General features: G+C 50.0%; 2 protein-coding genes across 2 annotated transcripts; both read right to left on the bottom strand.

The window, feature by feature from the left end:
• Positions 1 to 13: 13 nt before the first annotated feature.
• On the bottom strand, positions 14 to 12714 carry LOC114844712 (mucin-4-like). The gene is made up of 34 exons (XM_029132261.3): positions 12601 to 12714; positions 11399 to 11659; positions 11060 to 11317; positions 10722 to 10982; positions 10383 to 10643; positions 10018 to 10278; positions 9665 to 9922; positions 9298 to 9564; positions 8963 to 9220; positions 8617 to 8886; positions 8267 to 8527; positions 7930 to 8187; positions 7572 to 7829; positions 7244 to 7498; positions 6895 to 7155; positions 6552 to 6806; positions 6196 to 6456; positions 5853 to 6110; positions 5487 to 5750; positions 5146 to 5409; positions 4710 to 4967; positions 4357 to 4623; positions 4017 to 4277; positions 3671 to 3934; positions 3325 to 3579; positions 2969 to 3229; positions 2617 to 2874; positions 2284 to 2544; positions 1911 to 2168; positions 1534 to 1794; positions 1166 to 1456; positions 744 to 971; positions 605 to 654; positions 14 to 486 (listed from the first exon to the last, which is right to left on the bottom strand). Exons 3-33 carry the CDS (start codon positions 11214 to 11216, stop codon positions 614 to 616), a joined length of 7752 nt encoding a protein of 2583 aa, XP_028988094.1. The 5' UTR covers positions 11217 to 11317; positions 11399 to 11659; positions 12601 to 12714; the 3' UTR covers positions 14 to 486; positions 605 to 613.
• Positions 12715 to 13802: 1088 nt separating this feature from the next.
• Positions 13803 to 15667, bottom strand: LOC114844713 (fibronectin type III domain-containing protein 7-like). The gene is made up of 5 exons (XM_041068255.2): positions 15567 to 15667; positions 15461 to 15482; positions 14577 to 14837; positions 14220 to 14492; positions 13803 to 14080 (listed from the first exon to the last, which is right to left on the bottom strand). The coding sequence occupies exons 1-5, from the start codon at positions 15618 to 15620 to the stop codon at positions 13803 to 13805; spliced, it is 888 nt and encodes a 295-aa protein (XP_040924189.2). The 5' UTR covers positions 15621 to 15667.
• Positions 15668 to 15931: the final 264 nt, after the last annotated feature.

Here is a 15931-nt window from a genome sequence, read left to right on the forward strand (position 1 = left end):
CCAAAGCTGGATGGAAACAGACCAGAGCAGTTTATGTAAAACAAGTTATGCATCTTAAGGTCAAACAATAACCCAGCTCACAAAATATACAACCGCACATCTACAAAGGTTTTTACATAAGCACAATAAATGAAGGCTATTCTAAGTGCATTTCCCCATTATGATGTTAGCGTCATTAATTATATGAATTCCCTGCATTACAAGTCATTTCACTATTTCAGCAATCCCAACTCTAGCCCTTCATTACATCAATGTTCACTATAAATCAATGCAGCCTAAAGTAAAATGGCACAAATGTTAAAACCAGAGTGACCCATGCTAATTCCCATCATTTGCCAGGTTAAGTTTCTAAAGAGAGGAGTCAAATATACAGAAGATGTTCATATTCTGGAAGTGACAGTGACACTCTTTGTTCTTGTTCTCAGGTTCACTGGAGCCACCTCCCTGTCTGAGCACCAGGTTGTACCTGGAAGCAGAGGCCTCCTGCTGGGAACAAGCAGGTGGTAGATTAGCTCCCGCGTACGAGGAAAGACATGAGACTGTGAACATAAGAAGAATATTAGATTTGTTTATGTAACAAAGCAATGAAGCTTTTGCAACATACCTCACTCCTTTAATAACTAAGATCTCTCCTCCTGCGTCCCGTAGTCGCCACTAAAGACAAAAAGCTCAGATCAGTTACTTTACTCTTGTAATACTTTGTAATGTGTCCAGCATTTCTTACACACACACACGGCGCCTACCGTTTTCAGCTTCACTCTCTCCGGCTGAGTTACTGGCTGTGATCACCAGGGACGTGCAGGTGCTGTAGGGCAGAGAGCAGGACAGGTCTGCAGTGTTGCACAGCTTCGCCCTCGGTGTCACACTGTTGTCGTACACGGTGTATTCAGTGGCAAACACGGAGGCGCTCCACGAAACGGTGGCTAAGGAGCTGTTACTGGTGCAAATTACTCCTGGTGGTGGACAAGGAGCTGGGAGAAAAGATAAGAGTTTATCAATGACCTTAAATATTTATGACCAAAGATATTCTGACTATTAAGATTAACAACTGAATAGAATCAGTTATAAATGAATATTACATGATTTAATAGTGTCCTTACTACTGTGATACATCCCAGTGTAAAACTGTAGTGTCAAATTCCTGATCCTGTTTTCTTTAGTTTACCTGTTGTATTGATGAGAAACACTGAAGGGTCACTGGTACCAGCAGTGTTCCTGCTCTCCACAGCGGCAGTGTACGACGTGCTGCAGGGAAGAGGAATTTCAAAGTATGTCCTGTTATTCCAGTATGAGGAGACGTTCACCAGAGTGTGGCTGTTCCCCAGCAGGCTGCCTTTCAGCATCACCAGGTACTCGGTGTTCATGCACGAGGACTGGTTCCAGTTGAAATGCAACACCTGAGTCTGGTTCTGCATTGGCAGCAGTTGCACGGTGACAGAATCTGGAGGACAAGGTACTAAGGGAGATAGAGGTGGATTTAACATCTGGCCAAAGACTATAGAGTAAATGCATCCTAGCCAACTCATACTGTACCTGCTCCCATCTGCACTGGATTGCTGAAGGAGCTGTTGCAAGTTCCATCTGATGTCTTGACAGTGAAGTTGTAAACTGTTCCACACTCAAGACCCTGAATGACACAGCTGGGAATGTTGCTGTGACAGCACAACTTATTTCCATTCTCAGCCTGGGCACGGGCATAGTATTGCACTGCATTCACACTGGGCGTCCATGAAAGCAACGCAGACTGATCTATACAGTCCAGTGTGACGTTAAGTTGATCAGGGGGGCAAAAACCTGGGGAGAAATTGGAATATTACGTTATAAATAAGGAGACACAGCACATCACTGCACCGTGGTCGCCACAGGAAGCAGCAACTATCCTGGTTGCATTCAAAAGTGTTGCCACTTACTTGAGTTGAACTTCACAGTTTCACTAGGGGCACTCGAGCAGGTGTCTCCCACCGCCACCACCTGAGCAGTGTATCTACTGCCACATGTGTGATTGTACAGTGTACAGTTAAGGCCAGAGGTCTGGCAGGTCACAGTGTCATATAAACTGGTGGCCGTCACTAAGTACTGTACAGCCCCACGACTGGGAGACCAGGACAACATAGCAGTGTCGCTGGCACAGTCCATCGTCACTGTGACGTTCATGGGAACACACGGCACTGCAGACAAACAGGGAGGGAGCAGATAATGGAGTCCATTATAACATAATGCCTGTAACCACTATAAAGCTCCTCAGTCTGTTGAACCACTGATGTTGAGTCGGTCAAAGCTCACCTGACGTCAGACCCGCCGTTTGACTGGAGGTGGTGTTACACTGCCGGTTGCTAGCTGTCACCGACACAGAGAAGTTGCTGCCGCAGCTCAGGTGGGGGATGCTGCAGGTGTTGGAGGTGGACGTGCACGTCTGCGAGGCGCCGGCGCCGCTCTGCAGGGTGGCGGTGTAGGAGTCTGACCCCTGGCTGGCCTGCCAGGCCGCTGTGACGTTGCCAGAGACGCAGTCCTGCACGATGGAGACTCCTGAAGGAGGACAAGGCCCTGAGGAAAGACGAGCTGATGTTAGTTCACGGTTTGCCTCCGGACCGACACAAATATCAGACTTTGACCTACATGTCTCCACGTAGGTCTGTGCATCGGAGCAGCCAGCACAGTTCTGGCTGTGAGGCTTGACTCTAATGCTGTAATTCTGTCCACAGGTCAGGTCAGAGAAACTGGCTGTGGTCATATAAGTGGACAGAGTTGATGATTGGTTCGCTGCATAAGCTGAAACTGTGTAAGATGTTGACCCGTTACTGGCGTCCCAGCTCAGAGAGACAACTTTCCCACTGCAATTCACAGAGGAAACCAAATTCTTTGGCACACACGGACCTGGAAGAAACAAAGATGGTGGATTTCAGCTCACTTATTCATTAATTGACCTACAGCAAAGACTAGTGATAATGATTGTGTGCTTTAAGCATACTCATGTAGATGGTAGAGGCGTTGCTGGCCAGGCTGCTGCAGTTGCCATTGTCTGCCGTCACCACTACACTGTACTGCTCCCCACAGTGCAGGTCACTCCAGCTGCAGGATGTGGTGTTGCTGGTACATTCGCGGCCGCGTCCATCCAGCCCAGTTGCTAGCGCCATATACGTCTTGGCCCCGTTGCTGGGCTCCCAGCTGACAGAACTGGCATTAAGCCTACACTGAACCTGGGTGGTCACGTTCCTGGGGACACATGGGGCTGTGGAACCAGGGTGGACATGCAGATAAGGTCAAAGCATTTGCAGGAAGTCAAAGACAATCGGGATGCGACTGGGGTAAAATAGCAGCTCGTACTGGTTGTGAAGGCAGCGCTGCTGGTGAGGCTGTAGCACTTGGCGCCGTGCGCTCGCAGAGTCGCATTATAGTCCTGTCCGCATGGTAACGTGGCTGACAGAAGGGTCTGGGACGTGTTGTACGTGTTCACATATCCCAGGTTCCCACTGACTGCGATGATGTAATTCACAGCGTTGCTTGTTTGGTTCCAGGAGATGTAGACGGAATCGCTCTGACACAGAGCGTCCACAGCAACAATGACCGGCTGACAAGGCTCTGGGAGGAAACACACAGACAAAGAGGACCACATATATGTTACACTGTTGAAAAGACATGTCAAACTAAAGCGGTTCGGACTCGGTTGTACCTGTTTGGACGGACACCGGGTTGCTGGCCCGGCTCCAGCAGCCTCGGCTGTGTGCTACCACCGTAACATTGTAGGTGTCACCGCAGGACAGACTAGTGAACTGACAGCTGGCGCCTGTGGAGTTACACGTCTGCACCCTCCCTCCCGACACACTGGTGGCAGACGCTTCGTACAGGTCCACTCCAAGCGACTGATCCCAGGACACGACCACAGCCTGGGTTTCACATAGCAGGTCAACGGCGACATGCTGAGGAGGACAAGGACCTGAGGGGAGACACAGAACGATGACTCTGAAGCCCCCAAAGCACAGACGTGGATACGGACCTAAAGACACCGTTGTGCTCACGTGTGGTCAGGCTGGCGTTCACCGCCGCCGCGACGCACTGCGCGTTGCTGGCGGTGATGCCGACGGTGTAGGTTTGGCCACAGCTCAGCCCCGTCACGTTGCAGCCGTCCTGCTGGGTCGCGCACAGGGTCCGAAGGCTTCCGCCGACGTCCGCCGACAGGGAGAAGTTGGCCGTGCCGTAAGTGGAGTTCCAGGACACCACGGCAGCGCCGTCAGACTGGCAGCTGACGTCGACCTTTATGTCTGCGGGCCGACACGGAGCTGAGAAAACGGGATGAGAGCCTTCATTAATGCACAGAAACAAAACAGAGTCAAACACGTGCGGTCGGCGTGTCTGTACCTGAGGTGAGGAGGACCGCGGCGCTGCCCGAGCTGTTGTACTGCTGACCCACAGCCTCGACCCAGACGTCGTACGCGGTGCCGCACGTCAGTCCAGACACGGAGCAGGATGCGTCTGTGCTGCTCCCGGAGCAGGAGGTGTAGTGGCCGTTCCAGTCATCAAGGTGGGCGACGTAGCCCACGGCCAGGCCGCTCTGCTGCCAGGACACGGTTGAAGTCAGCTGGTCACACGCCCCGCTGGCCTGAACGTTGGTGGGAGGGCACGGCTCTAATGAAGGACAGCGCACTCATGTAAGTATGGAGGAAACGTCCACTGGAAGCCCGTCTGCCCTCTGACCCCTGAGACGGACACACCCGTTATGAGGACGTAGGGGTCGGACACCACCGAGTCGTTGCAGGCCGCGTTCTGTGGCGTCACTGTGATGTTGTAGATCCTGCTGCACTGCAGGCCAATGAGCAAGCACCACGTGCCGGTGCCGTTGCAGGTGACGGCGGGTCCCTGAGGAGTCTGAGCCTGGACAGAGTACGAGCTGGCACCTTTCGCCTTGTTCCACGTGACCTGGGCCTCGCTATTATCGTAGGCAACGGAGAGATTTGTGGGAACACAGGGCTCTGAGGGAGAAAGAGGAGGGTACATTTAATGTGATGAAGAAAAACTCAGCTCAAAGCTCCAATTACTGATCAGTCTCTGCTTTAAATGCTTCACGTACTCATTCAGCTCCATCCACCTAATCATGACTGTGATTAACATGTGAATTTTATCCTGCTTCTCTGTCATGTGATGTGTTACCTGTTTTTAACTGGATGCTGCCACTTGGTGGACTCTCACACTGGGGGTTCGCGGCCGTAACGCTGAAGTTATAACTCAGCCCGCAGCTCAGGCCCTTCACTTCACATGTGGTGTTAGCAGCAGTGCTACAGTCGGCCGCGCGGCCCGCTTCGCCTGCGGCCGTCACAGTGTAGCTGTCCGCCCCCGCAGCAGCGTCCCACCGTATGATGGGAGACCTGGCGACGCAGTCAAAGCTGCCCGTGACCCCCTGAGGCTGGCACGGAGCTGAAAGGTACAGTAAAGACAGGTTAAACGGCTGACCAGGTTAATGGGTTAACACGGCGCCGGCTGATGCTTCACACCTGACATGACGCCCGGAGCCTCACTCTGCTGGCTGCTGCAGCTGCCTGTGACGGACGCAACCTGAACGGTGAAGGTGTTTCCGCAGGTCACGCCGCTGATGGAGCACGACGTGTTGGTGGAGGCACACGACCTACTCAAGCCGCCGTCTGATGGAAGCGCTGACACCAGAAACTGGTCGGCGTCTCTGACGGCGCTCCAGGAAACCGTCATGTCGTTTGACAGACAGCTGACGTGGGCGCTGACATTCCGGGGCGGACAGGGGCCTTAAACAGAGCGGGCGCTTTAGTTCCTTCTGTTTCGGGTGTGATTGTTTTGTAGCGCTGCACTAAAACAACAGACCACGGGTAAGTCTTGCTTCCGCTTACTTGAGTTGAACGTCACAGATGTGCTGGGGACACTCGAGCAGGTGTCTCCCACCGCCACCACCTGAGCAGCGTATCCACTGCCACATGTAAGATTGTACAGTGTGCAGTAAAGGCCAGAGGTCTGACAGCTCACACTGTCGTATAAACTGTGGGCCGTGACCAAGTACTGTACAGCCCCACGACTGGGAGACCAGGACACCACAGCAGTGTCGCTGGCACAGTCCATCGTCACTGTGACGTTCATGGGAACACACGGCACTGCAGACAAACAAGGAGGGTAGAAATGATGGGTATAAGCTTGGACGTTGATGATCAAATTAGCATCAACATTTGTTCATCATACTCATGTAGATGGTAGAGGCGTTGCTGGCCAGGCTGCTGCAGTTGCCATTGTCTGCCGTCACCACTACACTGTACTGCTCCCCACAGTGCAGGTCACTCCAGCTGCAGGATGTGGTGTTGCTGGTACATTCGCGGCCGCGTCCATCCAGCCCAGTTGCTAGCGCCGTATACGTCTTGGCCCCGTTGCTGGGCTCCCAGCTGACAGAACTGGCATTAAGCCTACACTGAACCTGGGTGGTCACGTTCCTGGGGACACATGGGGCTGTGGAACCAGGGTGGACATGCAGATAAGGTCAAAGCATTTGCAGGAAGTCAAAGACAATCGGGATGCGACTGGGGTAAAATAGCAGCTCGTACTGGTTGTGAAGGCAGCGCTGCTGGTGAGGCTGTAGCACTTGGCGCCGTGCGCCCGCAGAGTCGCATTATAGTCCTGTCCGCATGGTAACGTGGCTGACAGAAGGGTCTGGGACGTGTTGTACGTGTTCACATATCCCAGGTTCCCACTGACTGTGATGATGTAATTCACAGCGTTGCTTGTTTGGTTCCAGGAGATGTAGACGGAATCGCTCTGACACAGAGCGTCCACAGCAACAATGACCGGCTGACAAGGCTCTGACACACGGGACAAAGAGAACAAAAACATTAGAGTTTAAAGCCTGTGCTATAGATTTTGCTCCAAAAGTGAAAAAAAACATCATACCTGTCATTACTTCTATAGGTGGACTGTAGCTGCTGTTGCAGTTTCCATCCTGTGCTGCAACTCGAAAAGTGTACGTCTGTCCACACAGTGCGTTTAAAGTGTAGGTGGTGTTTACGGTGGTGTACACTGTAGGAGCTCCTCCTATTATCTCAGCCTGTAACATGTAGGTGGTCCCAGTCTCGGAACTCTGGTCCCATTTAACGGTCAGCACTTTGTCCTCGCAGCATATTTGGCCCGTCAGGTTGGTGGGAACACACGGCACTAGGACGACGCAAAGGGAGGTTGGAAATAATTACGCGTGCTTGAAGTGCCTTGAAGGCAGAACCAACACATGTAACTTCCACCGTACCTGTTGTCAGATTCACAGCCGGGCTCGGCGTGCTCCAGCAGCCTCTGTCCAGCGTGGCGACAGCGATTCCATAGGTCTGTCCACAGAGGAAGTGGGGGAAATCGCACGAGCTGGAGTTTGAGCTGCACGTTTGACTGGTCCCGTCTCCCGCCGTCGCCGTCGCTCTGTACATCTGCGCCCCAGTCACAGTGGACCAAGACACAGCGTCGGCCCCACACGCCGAAGACATAGAAACGTTGCAGGGAGCGCAAAGACCTGGAGAGAAGCTCGAGAATTCAGACCAGCTGTTACTTGCAAATGCAAAAGGGAAAGAATCGAAAAATCCCACCTGCGGAAAAGCTGTAAACTGAGCTCGGGTTCCCAGTGCACGTCTGTGAGTGTGGTGTGACTGTAATGTTGTAGGTTTTCCCGCACTTGATGGACACTTCGCAGCTTGTAGTGGTGGTGTAGCAGGAGGACGTGTGTCCATTCTGGGCTGTGGCTGTCACGTTGTATCCCACAGCAGTGGGGGTTCCCACCCAGGTCACCAGAGCGGAGTTATTGGAACACACCATGCTGGCGCTCACATTGCTGGGGGCGCACGGGACTGTGGGTGAAAAAGGAAACAGGAAAGGATCGACGTGATAGGTAAAAACACAGACAACCTTTGTGCATATTAAGAAAAAACATATTAGTAAAGGAATTACCAGATTCAAGGGTATCACTGACGCTTGGGAGGCTGGAGCAATGCGGCCCCTGAACCTGGACGGTCGCTTTAAAATTCAGGCCACACGGAAGATTTCCAAACACACAGCTGGTATTTGTGGTCTGGTACGTGTTCCTGTATCCACCACCGTCTACCTGCACCCAGAAGCTGACGCCGCCCACAGAGTCCGTCCAGGTCAACGCTGCTGCGTTGGCGTCACAGCTGTACTGCGCCGTTACGAACGATGGAGAACAGGGAACTGCGAAGCAGACAGACGCAGTGAGATCTGAAGGCTCTGGAAAGCGAGACTTGCATGGTTCTGTCACGCTCGCACTCGCCTGTGGTAATGTTGATGCTGGAGCTGGGCGCACTCTGGCACTGACTTCCCTGCGCGACGACCGCGGCCGTGTACGTCTCGCTGCACACGAGATCCGCGAGGTCGCACGTCGCCGTCGCCGAGCTGCACGAAATCTGCTGCCGGGTCGCTGTCGTGGCGGTTACTGTGTAATTTACGGCATTGGCTACTTGCTCCCATGACGCGGAGGAATAATTTGTGCCACAAATGAGGTTGCTGCTGAGGACAGGTGGAGTGCATGGAGCTGGGGTGGAAATGAAGAGGGAAAAGGAGGAAATGAGTGGAGTCTGGGGTCAACGAGTCCCTGCTGTGTCCTTGTGTCGCCTCTTGTACCTGTGGTCAGAACAGCTGTGTTGCTTCCCGTGCTGTTACACGTGGCGTCCTGGTCCTCGGCCAGCACGGTCAGGTTGTAGGCCCTTCCACACTGCAGGCGGTTTAGGCGACAGGACGTTGTGTTGGTGCTGCAGGACGCGTACAGATGAGAAGAGGAGTCCTGGGCGACGGCGATGTAGCTCACAGCCCCGGCAGCAGCTTCCCAGGACACTGTGGCCGCGTCAGAGCCACAGATGAGGACGCTGGTCACGTTGACCGGGTCACACGGTCCTGGAGGAGCCACAGGTAGGTGTCAGATAACGACACAAGCCATTTTAGGATACAGAACCCTGAGCAAAGTCCCAACCTGTGGTCACGTGTGTTTGGCTAAGGGAGCTGGTGCAGGTGGCGTGCACGGATGCTACAGTAACAGTGTATTGAGAGGCGCAGTGCAGGTCGGAGACAGAGCACGTGAGGTCTGATGAAGAGCAGCCGCTGGAGAAGCCGTTAGGGCCTGTCACTGTTGTAGTGTAGGATGTGGCACCAAGGGAGCTGTTCCAGGAGGCCAGGAGAGCGTTTGTACCACAGCCTGCCACTGCGGTTAAACCCAGTGGAGGGCAGGGCGCTGCAGGAACACACCACAGAGTGTCGTATGAATGAAGCCGTGCTAAGAAAACGCTTAATAAGTCACACCCCGCTCACCTGTCTCAACTGTTTGTGCTGAGCTACAGGGTCCGATGCAGCTCCCGGAGGAAGCTTGGACGGATACGTTATAGGTCTGTCCGCACTGAAGGCCATCGAGGTCACAGCTGGTGGTACTGGTGCGGCAGCTGGCTGAAGTGGTGTTACCGCCAAGAATCACAGCGGTGACGCTGTAGTTCAAAGGCTCCGGAGCGGAAGTCCAGCTGACGGTTAGGATGTTGGTGCCACATGCAAGGCTTGTACTGATGTTCTGTGGAGCGCACGGTACTGGCAGACACAGAGTAAACAGCCAGTCAGAGCTAAGCAGGAACTTGAATGTCATTGCAACAAATTTTGATGATGTCGCCCTCCCTGCCTCCCGCGGTACCTTTGTTGTGTCTGAATAGGGAACTGTAGTTGCTGACACAAGTCCCATCCGTGGCGCTGACTTGAATGTCATACGTGTGGTCACAGAGCAGGTCGCTCAACGTGCAGTTGGTGCCGCTGGTGGTGCAGTTGAGGATCTGGTCGCTGCTGGTGGCTTTCACAGCGTAGCTCAGCGCATTCACACTGGGAGCCCAGGACACCTTAGCAACGCCGTCGCTACAGAAGAGCCTGCTGGAGACGTTAGTGGGGGTGCATGGCTCTGCAGAGGACAATGAACACAACACCAGCCTCTGTCAATGAAGCTTTTCATGGCTTTAAGTAAATATTTTAACTAAATGAAAACCGTCACTTTACCTGTTACTAGAGTAAAGTTGTTGCTTGGTTGCCCTGTACATGTATCATCAGTTCCTGCTACAGTAATAGAGTAAACATCCCCACATTGGAGCTGGGAGAGGGCACAGGAAGTTGTGTTGGTCTGGCACTGGGACATGTAGCCATCGCTGCTCACAGCCACAGCTGTGTAGTATTTGGCACTATCGCTGGCTACCCACGACACAGGCACAGGGTCGGGGGCACACGTGTGGGTGGCGGTGATGTTGGTTGGAGGACAGGGCACTAAAGGGTCAAATGTGAAGGACACGTTGGAGTTTGTTCGGGACCATCCCACAGTTCTACCTTTGTCTCAAGATAAAAAAAAATAATAAATCTGGGTTTCTCACGTGACTGAACTGTGACCACAGAGCTCGGGAGGCTGAGGCACGTCCCCGTGATGGAGAACACGGTCACTGCGTAGGAGCTCCCGCACGACAGCCCGCTGGTCGTGCACTGAGTGCTCGCAGAGTTGCAGCGTAGAGGCTGGTCTGCTTGTCGGGAGACGACGGTGGTGTAGTTTGGCGCAGTAACGGGGGAGCTCCAGGTGACCGTCAGCTGGCCAGTAACGCACGACACGTTGGCCTTCACGTCCACAGGACCACATGGAACTAGAAGACAATGAGAAGATATGCATAGTCCAGATTTTTGTTCTCATTCTTCTCTATTGATGCCTGTTTAATGACTACCTGAGTCCATGCTGACAGGTGTGGAGTAGGACAGACAGTGTCCGTCATTGTAGGTGACCGTGACGTTGAATCTCTTTCCACAAGGTGGAGAAGTGATACTGCAGTTGTTGACAGTGTTAGTGGTGCAGTTGAGCTTAGCTTTGCTTTCGTCCTCTAACGTGGCTGTGTAGAGGCCTGGGAGCTGTTCGTTGTTCCAGGCTATCAGCGCCTGGTTGGTGTCACAGTCTCTGATGGCCTGAATGCCGGTTGGAGGACACGGTGCTGGAAAAAAAGTCGCAAAGCATTTAGGGATGGGTGCGTCGGTCTTTGCAGTATCGTAACGCAAATATGTGACGAACCTGTTACGAAGTTGACCTGTGTGCTCGTACTGTTGCACAAGAGATTAGTGCTGATAACACTGGCAGTGTAATTCTGACCACAGCTCAGGCCTCGGATGAAGCAGTTCGTGCCCAGTGCACTGCAGGAGTGTGCGTTTCCATTTGGATCTTCTGCCATTGCAATGAAGAATATGGCGCCGTTGCCTATTATCCAGTTGACCGCCACGGAGTCTTGGATGCACCCAGTGTTCAAGGAGACGTTGATGGGACTGCAGGGGACTGGACAGAGCAGGAACAGCCATGTCACTGAAGTCAGGCCTCGCAAATAGGACGTCTAAGCCCGTACTGTACTGTACATACCGCTCTGAGCCACGTCGCCGAGCACTTGGACAGTGGAGCAGTTCTGATTGGAGGCGACGATCCACACGCTGAGGGACTCGCCACAAGGCACGCCGCCCAGCACACAGCTGGTGGAGGTGGAGTTGCAGTAGTAGCTGCCCCCGCTGCTGCCAAGCGCTTCCACGTTGTAGAGAGAGGCTCCAGCAGCAGGCGCCCAGGTTGTGGTCAGTACGTTAGAGCTACAGTTAGTTGTTGTTATTATGGTTGTTGGTAGACAAGGAGCTGCAAAATAATTCGATGGAGACAATAATAACAATTTACTCATGTTCTGATCTCAGATTTGCCTAGACACCTGAAAGCCATTTATACATTTATACACTACTAAACCAAGAAGGTCTGGATTGAAAGCAATAGACATGCGCAACTATACTCAATTAGACTGTGTAACTGTACAGTATATGGTAAATAAAAAAATCCATACATAACATACTGTACAAATAATGTTAGACCTGGCTGGAAAGCCTAAGAATTACAAGTGAATGGTTTTAACACCAACACAGACACTGTAACTTCAAATGTACCCGCTAATACGCAGAGCTAGCACTAGCCACGTTAGCCGCTAACAGTTAGCTTCAGGAGCAAAAAGACACCAAGCTTTAGGACCAAAATCCATTTCAACCAAAAGAATAAGTCACTAAATCATTATCCTCTGCTCAAGGAAGCTCTATTTATGTTTATATGAATGACGTTTAGTCAAATACTGTTAGGTGACAATCCATTCAACTGCTGAACTGAACTGCTGAACTGGATGCAGGATCGACTTAGCAATATAATGAATTAAATGAATATATACTTTTAATGCTGGCATACAGTATGCATATATTTTTCTCTTTTGTTCATTTATAATATATAGTAAAAAATGTATATTACTTTTCAAAGGCAATATTTTGCCTTTATAAGTTTATAACAATAACAGATTCCGATTCTGATACTGTATCTCTCCAAGTTGAGTCCACTGTTTCAGCTGAATTCAACCACAGTCTCTGGGTTTATAACAGGGAGGAACATGGCAACCGGTGTAAGGGTGCGGCTTACTGAACATCCTCGATTCCTTGATATGGCTACACAGACAAGACTTGTTTTTTCTAGGGATGTTGTTGATAATAAAAAAAAACATACAATATGTATGAAGCATTAATAAAGTGCGCTCCAGTCCTACTCACCGGTCCATATGGACACGGGCTGGCTGACCAGGCTGTTGCATTCATAGCTGACAGCGTACACAGTGTATTGGTACGAATAGCCGCAGTCCACGTTAGTGAAGTAACACGTGTCGTCCAGCGTAACACACTCGGTCACTTGGCCGTTGTTGTCCACAGCAGTGGCCACGTAATAGTAGGTGTTGTTGGTGTGCTGCCAGCTGAATTGGACTGCATTGCTGGAACATTGGTGTTGGGCCTGAGTATTAGCTGGAGCACAGGGGACTGTGGAGAACAAGGAGACAGAAATGCTCAGTAGGCATCATTCAAAACCATTCAAACTTCACAGTAACCAAACTCTTAGTAAAGGCTTGTTTCCTTGAGCAATGTGATTGTGTATTCTATACAGTATGTCTGTGTGTCGCTTACCTTTATCTTTTCACAACAATACCTTTTCTGGCCTCTGGGATAAGCCATCGTTTCAATAGATTGTAAGACTTAGAGTTAGACTAACTGGTGTTAAATGACTATATTAGCACAGGACACCATGGGAAGAACATGTCTAAGAGAGAATCAGTGTGTTTGCATGCGTGTGGGTGTAAAATAAGGAGGCATGCGTCAGAAAGCACACGCAGGTGATGAGGCAGAATTGTGTGGTTGTACAGTATGGTTCCTCCAGGACCATGTGACCTTGCTCACCTGTATAAAATGAGTCGTAGGCGCTGGAGGTAGTCTCACAGGGACTGGAGATGGCTGTGACGTAGACCATGTAGCGTTCGCCACAGTTGAGGTTGGTGATGTCGCAGGTGGTGGAGGAGGATGTGCAGTTCAAGGAGGCGCCGGTGCCGTCCACCACCGTAGCCCTGTACAGGGGCGCTAACACTGAGTCCCAGCTTACTGTCACCGTGCTAATTGAGCAGCTGTACGTTGCAGTGACTGTTGTCACTGGGTTTATAGCTGCAGGACAAAAAAAAGAAACAGATTCAAACAAACAAATTCACACCCAGGTCTCCTCTCATTAGTTCTTTCCTTAATTTTTTTTTTAATTGTTTCTAGTTTTCAATGTGTCCAACAATGTAAAAGTGAACTTTTTCGATTCCTTTGTAATCTTTTAATCTTTACACAAGTTTTCATTTAGATTTTTAATATTTCGTCATGGCCAAATGTTCAAAACAGTTCAAAATCTACACATTCTGAGGATGCCATTTTCAAACATACTGCAGTGATTACTCACCAGGTGTATTGATAGTAGCATTAGTTGGATTACCAGGCACCAAGAAGGTGTTTAATGATGCAACACCAACTGTGTAGTTGGTGCAAGGAGCCAGACCCGTGATGTCTATCAACAGGACTGAGGAGTTTTTGATGATGATGGGGATGTTGGGATTGTAAGGGGCACTGACGCTCACTTGATAAATCAGGACTTTGCTTACAGCGCTCCATGTTACTCGGGCCGTGCTCCTCCCCGTCGATACAAGAGTCACATTAACTGGTGGCTGCACCACTTTCAGGAGAAAACAAAGGTGCTTATACAGCAATAAATGTTTACATATTGTCATATCTCAAGTGTAGATGCCAATATTTATGAAATACAACTAAATGATCATTGTATTGTATTCTGACCCGGAGGTCATTGCACTTACATGTCATGATTGCCTTTAAAGTACTTTTGGCACTGAGTCCCGCGCTGTTGGCGGTGTAAACATAGCAGCTGTAAAGAGTGGCAGGTGACAGGCCGCCCACTTGTGTGCTGGTGTTCGTCAAGGTCTGGTTCACAATCAGACCTGTTCTTGGAGGAGACGTCACCTCCTCCACAAACAGGATGTAGGTGAATGCGCCCGGCACACTGGCCCATTCCGCCCTAATAGATGTGCTCGAAATAGCTTTGAGAAGGGTGATCTGAGTCACGTCAGGCACTGTGGGAATGTAGGGGTTCATCAGTCAGCAAAAGGGAATCTGGTGATGCATTTGTGCTTTTTTAAAAAAAAAATGTGCCTTACCTGTTAAGGCTGTTTGAACATAGCTGCACACAACAGTATAAAAGTGGAAAACGTTCAGCGTGACTGTGTATATGTGGCCGGGTTTTAAGCCCTGAACCAGCGCCTGAGTGTTGGGAGCACTCTGCACAGCCACCACCGGGGCGACGTTAGTGGCGTTCCCATCTCTCAGGTCCAGTAAATAAACTGAGGCTTGGGTGTAGTTCATCCACGTCACGTTCAGTGTTGATCCTGACGGAGACGCGATGGACGTAATATTGCAGTCTGAAAAGAGAAGTGACTAAGTGAAAAGATTCATGTGTAGTGTAACATCAGAGTTACTGTTGGCTTCAAAGCACAGCTTAGTTTTAATGTGAAGAAATATAATTTACTTGACTTTACTTTACATTTTTTGTCTTATTTTATACTCAAGAAAGAGTCACTTGTCACAGTGTACATTTTAAATCCATAGGGATTTAAATGGGACATTGTGACTAAGCTATGTTGTTTTTGATCTATTTAATGACTCAATATGTCTGAAACGTTGTTAAACATGATTTAGGTCTGCACTCCTGTAGTGATGTTATCACACTATTATCATGAAAATAAAATGGTCACCTTCAGTGTTCAGTGAAATTACCTGAAGCCATTCACCTGCACAGTGAAAATGTTGCAGACCACACTTACTTTTATATAGTGGTGCATCAACAGTTTTATTCTTGAAAATATACTGGCAAAGTTAGTTAGAAAACTTACTTTTAAATATTGTTAACAATTTCATAGAATAGTAATAATGATAATAATAGAATAGATAATAGTAAATAATGATCCACATGAGTAAATAAATCTCCCAAGACACAGTTTTTAGTGAAACCACAAAATCACAATGCATCAATAAGAAAACTTACCTGCAGCAAAAACGTGTTGTATCTAAGACATAAAAGCAGCCAGTTAGACGTTAGACCTATATACAAAATATATAATACAATAAAACTGATAAAATGTGACAATTACCTGTATGACATAAATAAGAAAGACGGATGAACATAACACCCATGTCTTATCCATTGTTGAGGTGATGGCTACGCTAAGTTACATCCAAACATGAGCTGATGCCTCAGCTTCTCATCTGAAATCTTTACGGGCTGCACAGTGCACATCATGTTCATGGCGACCAATCAGCACGTCCTAAACGAGGACAGCTTCATGCCTGTGGGCTCCTTGTCATGATGAGAAGGAAACGCAGTATGTCCGGTGGAGGCGAGGGCGTTTTCAGACCCCTGAGCACATGTGCACCCTGTTACACATATTTTTTTACCTCAGAGGTGTGTTAATGGGACCAGCTCCCCTTTGACGCTGAGTGAGTTTTCTCTAAAAAG

The sequence above is a fragment of the Betta splendens genome, chromosome 17 (genome assembly GCF_900634795.4).
Source record: "Betta splendens chromosome 17, fBetSpl5.4, whole genome shotgun sequence".
In the NCBI taxonomy this organism is placed as follows: Eukaryota; Metazoa; Chordata; class Actinopteri; order Anabantiformes; family Osphronemidae; genus Betta; species Betta splendens.

Bases quoted from the DNA above. Each gene is read 5' to 3' on its own strand.
- LOC114844712 (XM_029132261.3), bottom strand. From the start codon at position 11,216: ATGGCAGAAGATCCAAATGGAAACGCACACTCCTGCAGTGCACTGGGC. The intron at 7,156-7,243 runs GTACGGTGGAAG...GCGTCGTCCTAG, and splicing joins GGCTGTGAATCTGACAACAG to TGCCGTGTGTTCCCACCAAC. The intron at 4,968-5,145 runs GTAACACATCAC...TTTCTCCCTCAG, and splicing joins CAGCATCCAGTTAAAAACAG to AGCCCTGTGTTCCCACAAAT.
- LOC114844713 (XM_041068255.2), bottom strand. From the start codon at position 15,620: ATGGATAAGACATGGGTGTTATGTTCATCCGTCTTTCTTATTTATGTC. The intron at 14,838-15,460 runs GTAAGTTTTCTT...TTCTCTTTTCAG, and splicing joins ACAACACGTTTTTGCTGCAG to ACTGCAATATTACGTCCATC. The intron at 14,081-14,219 runs GTAAGTGCAATG...TTCTCCTGAAAG, and splicing joins TTTAAAGGCAATCATGACAT to TGGTGCAGCCACCAGTTAAT.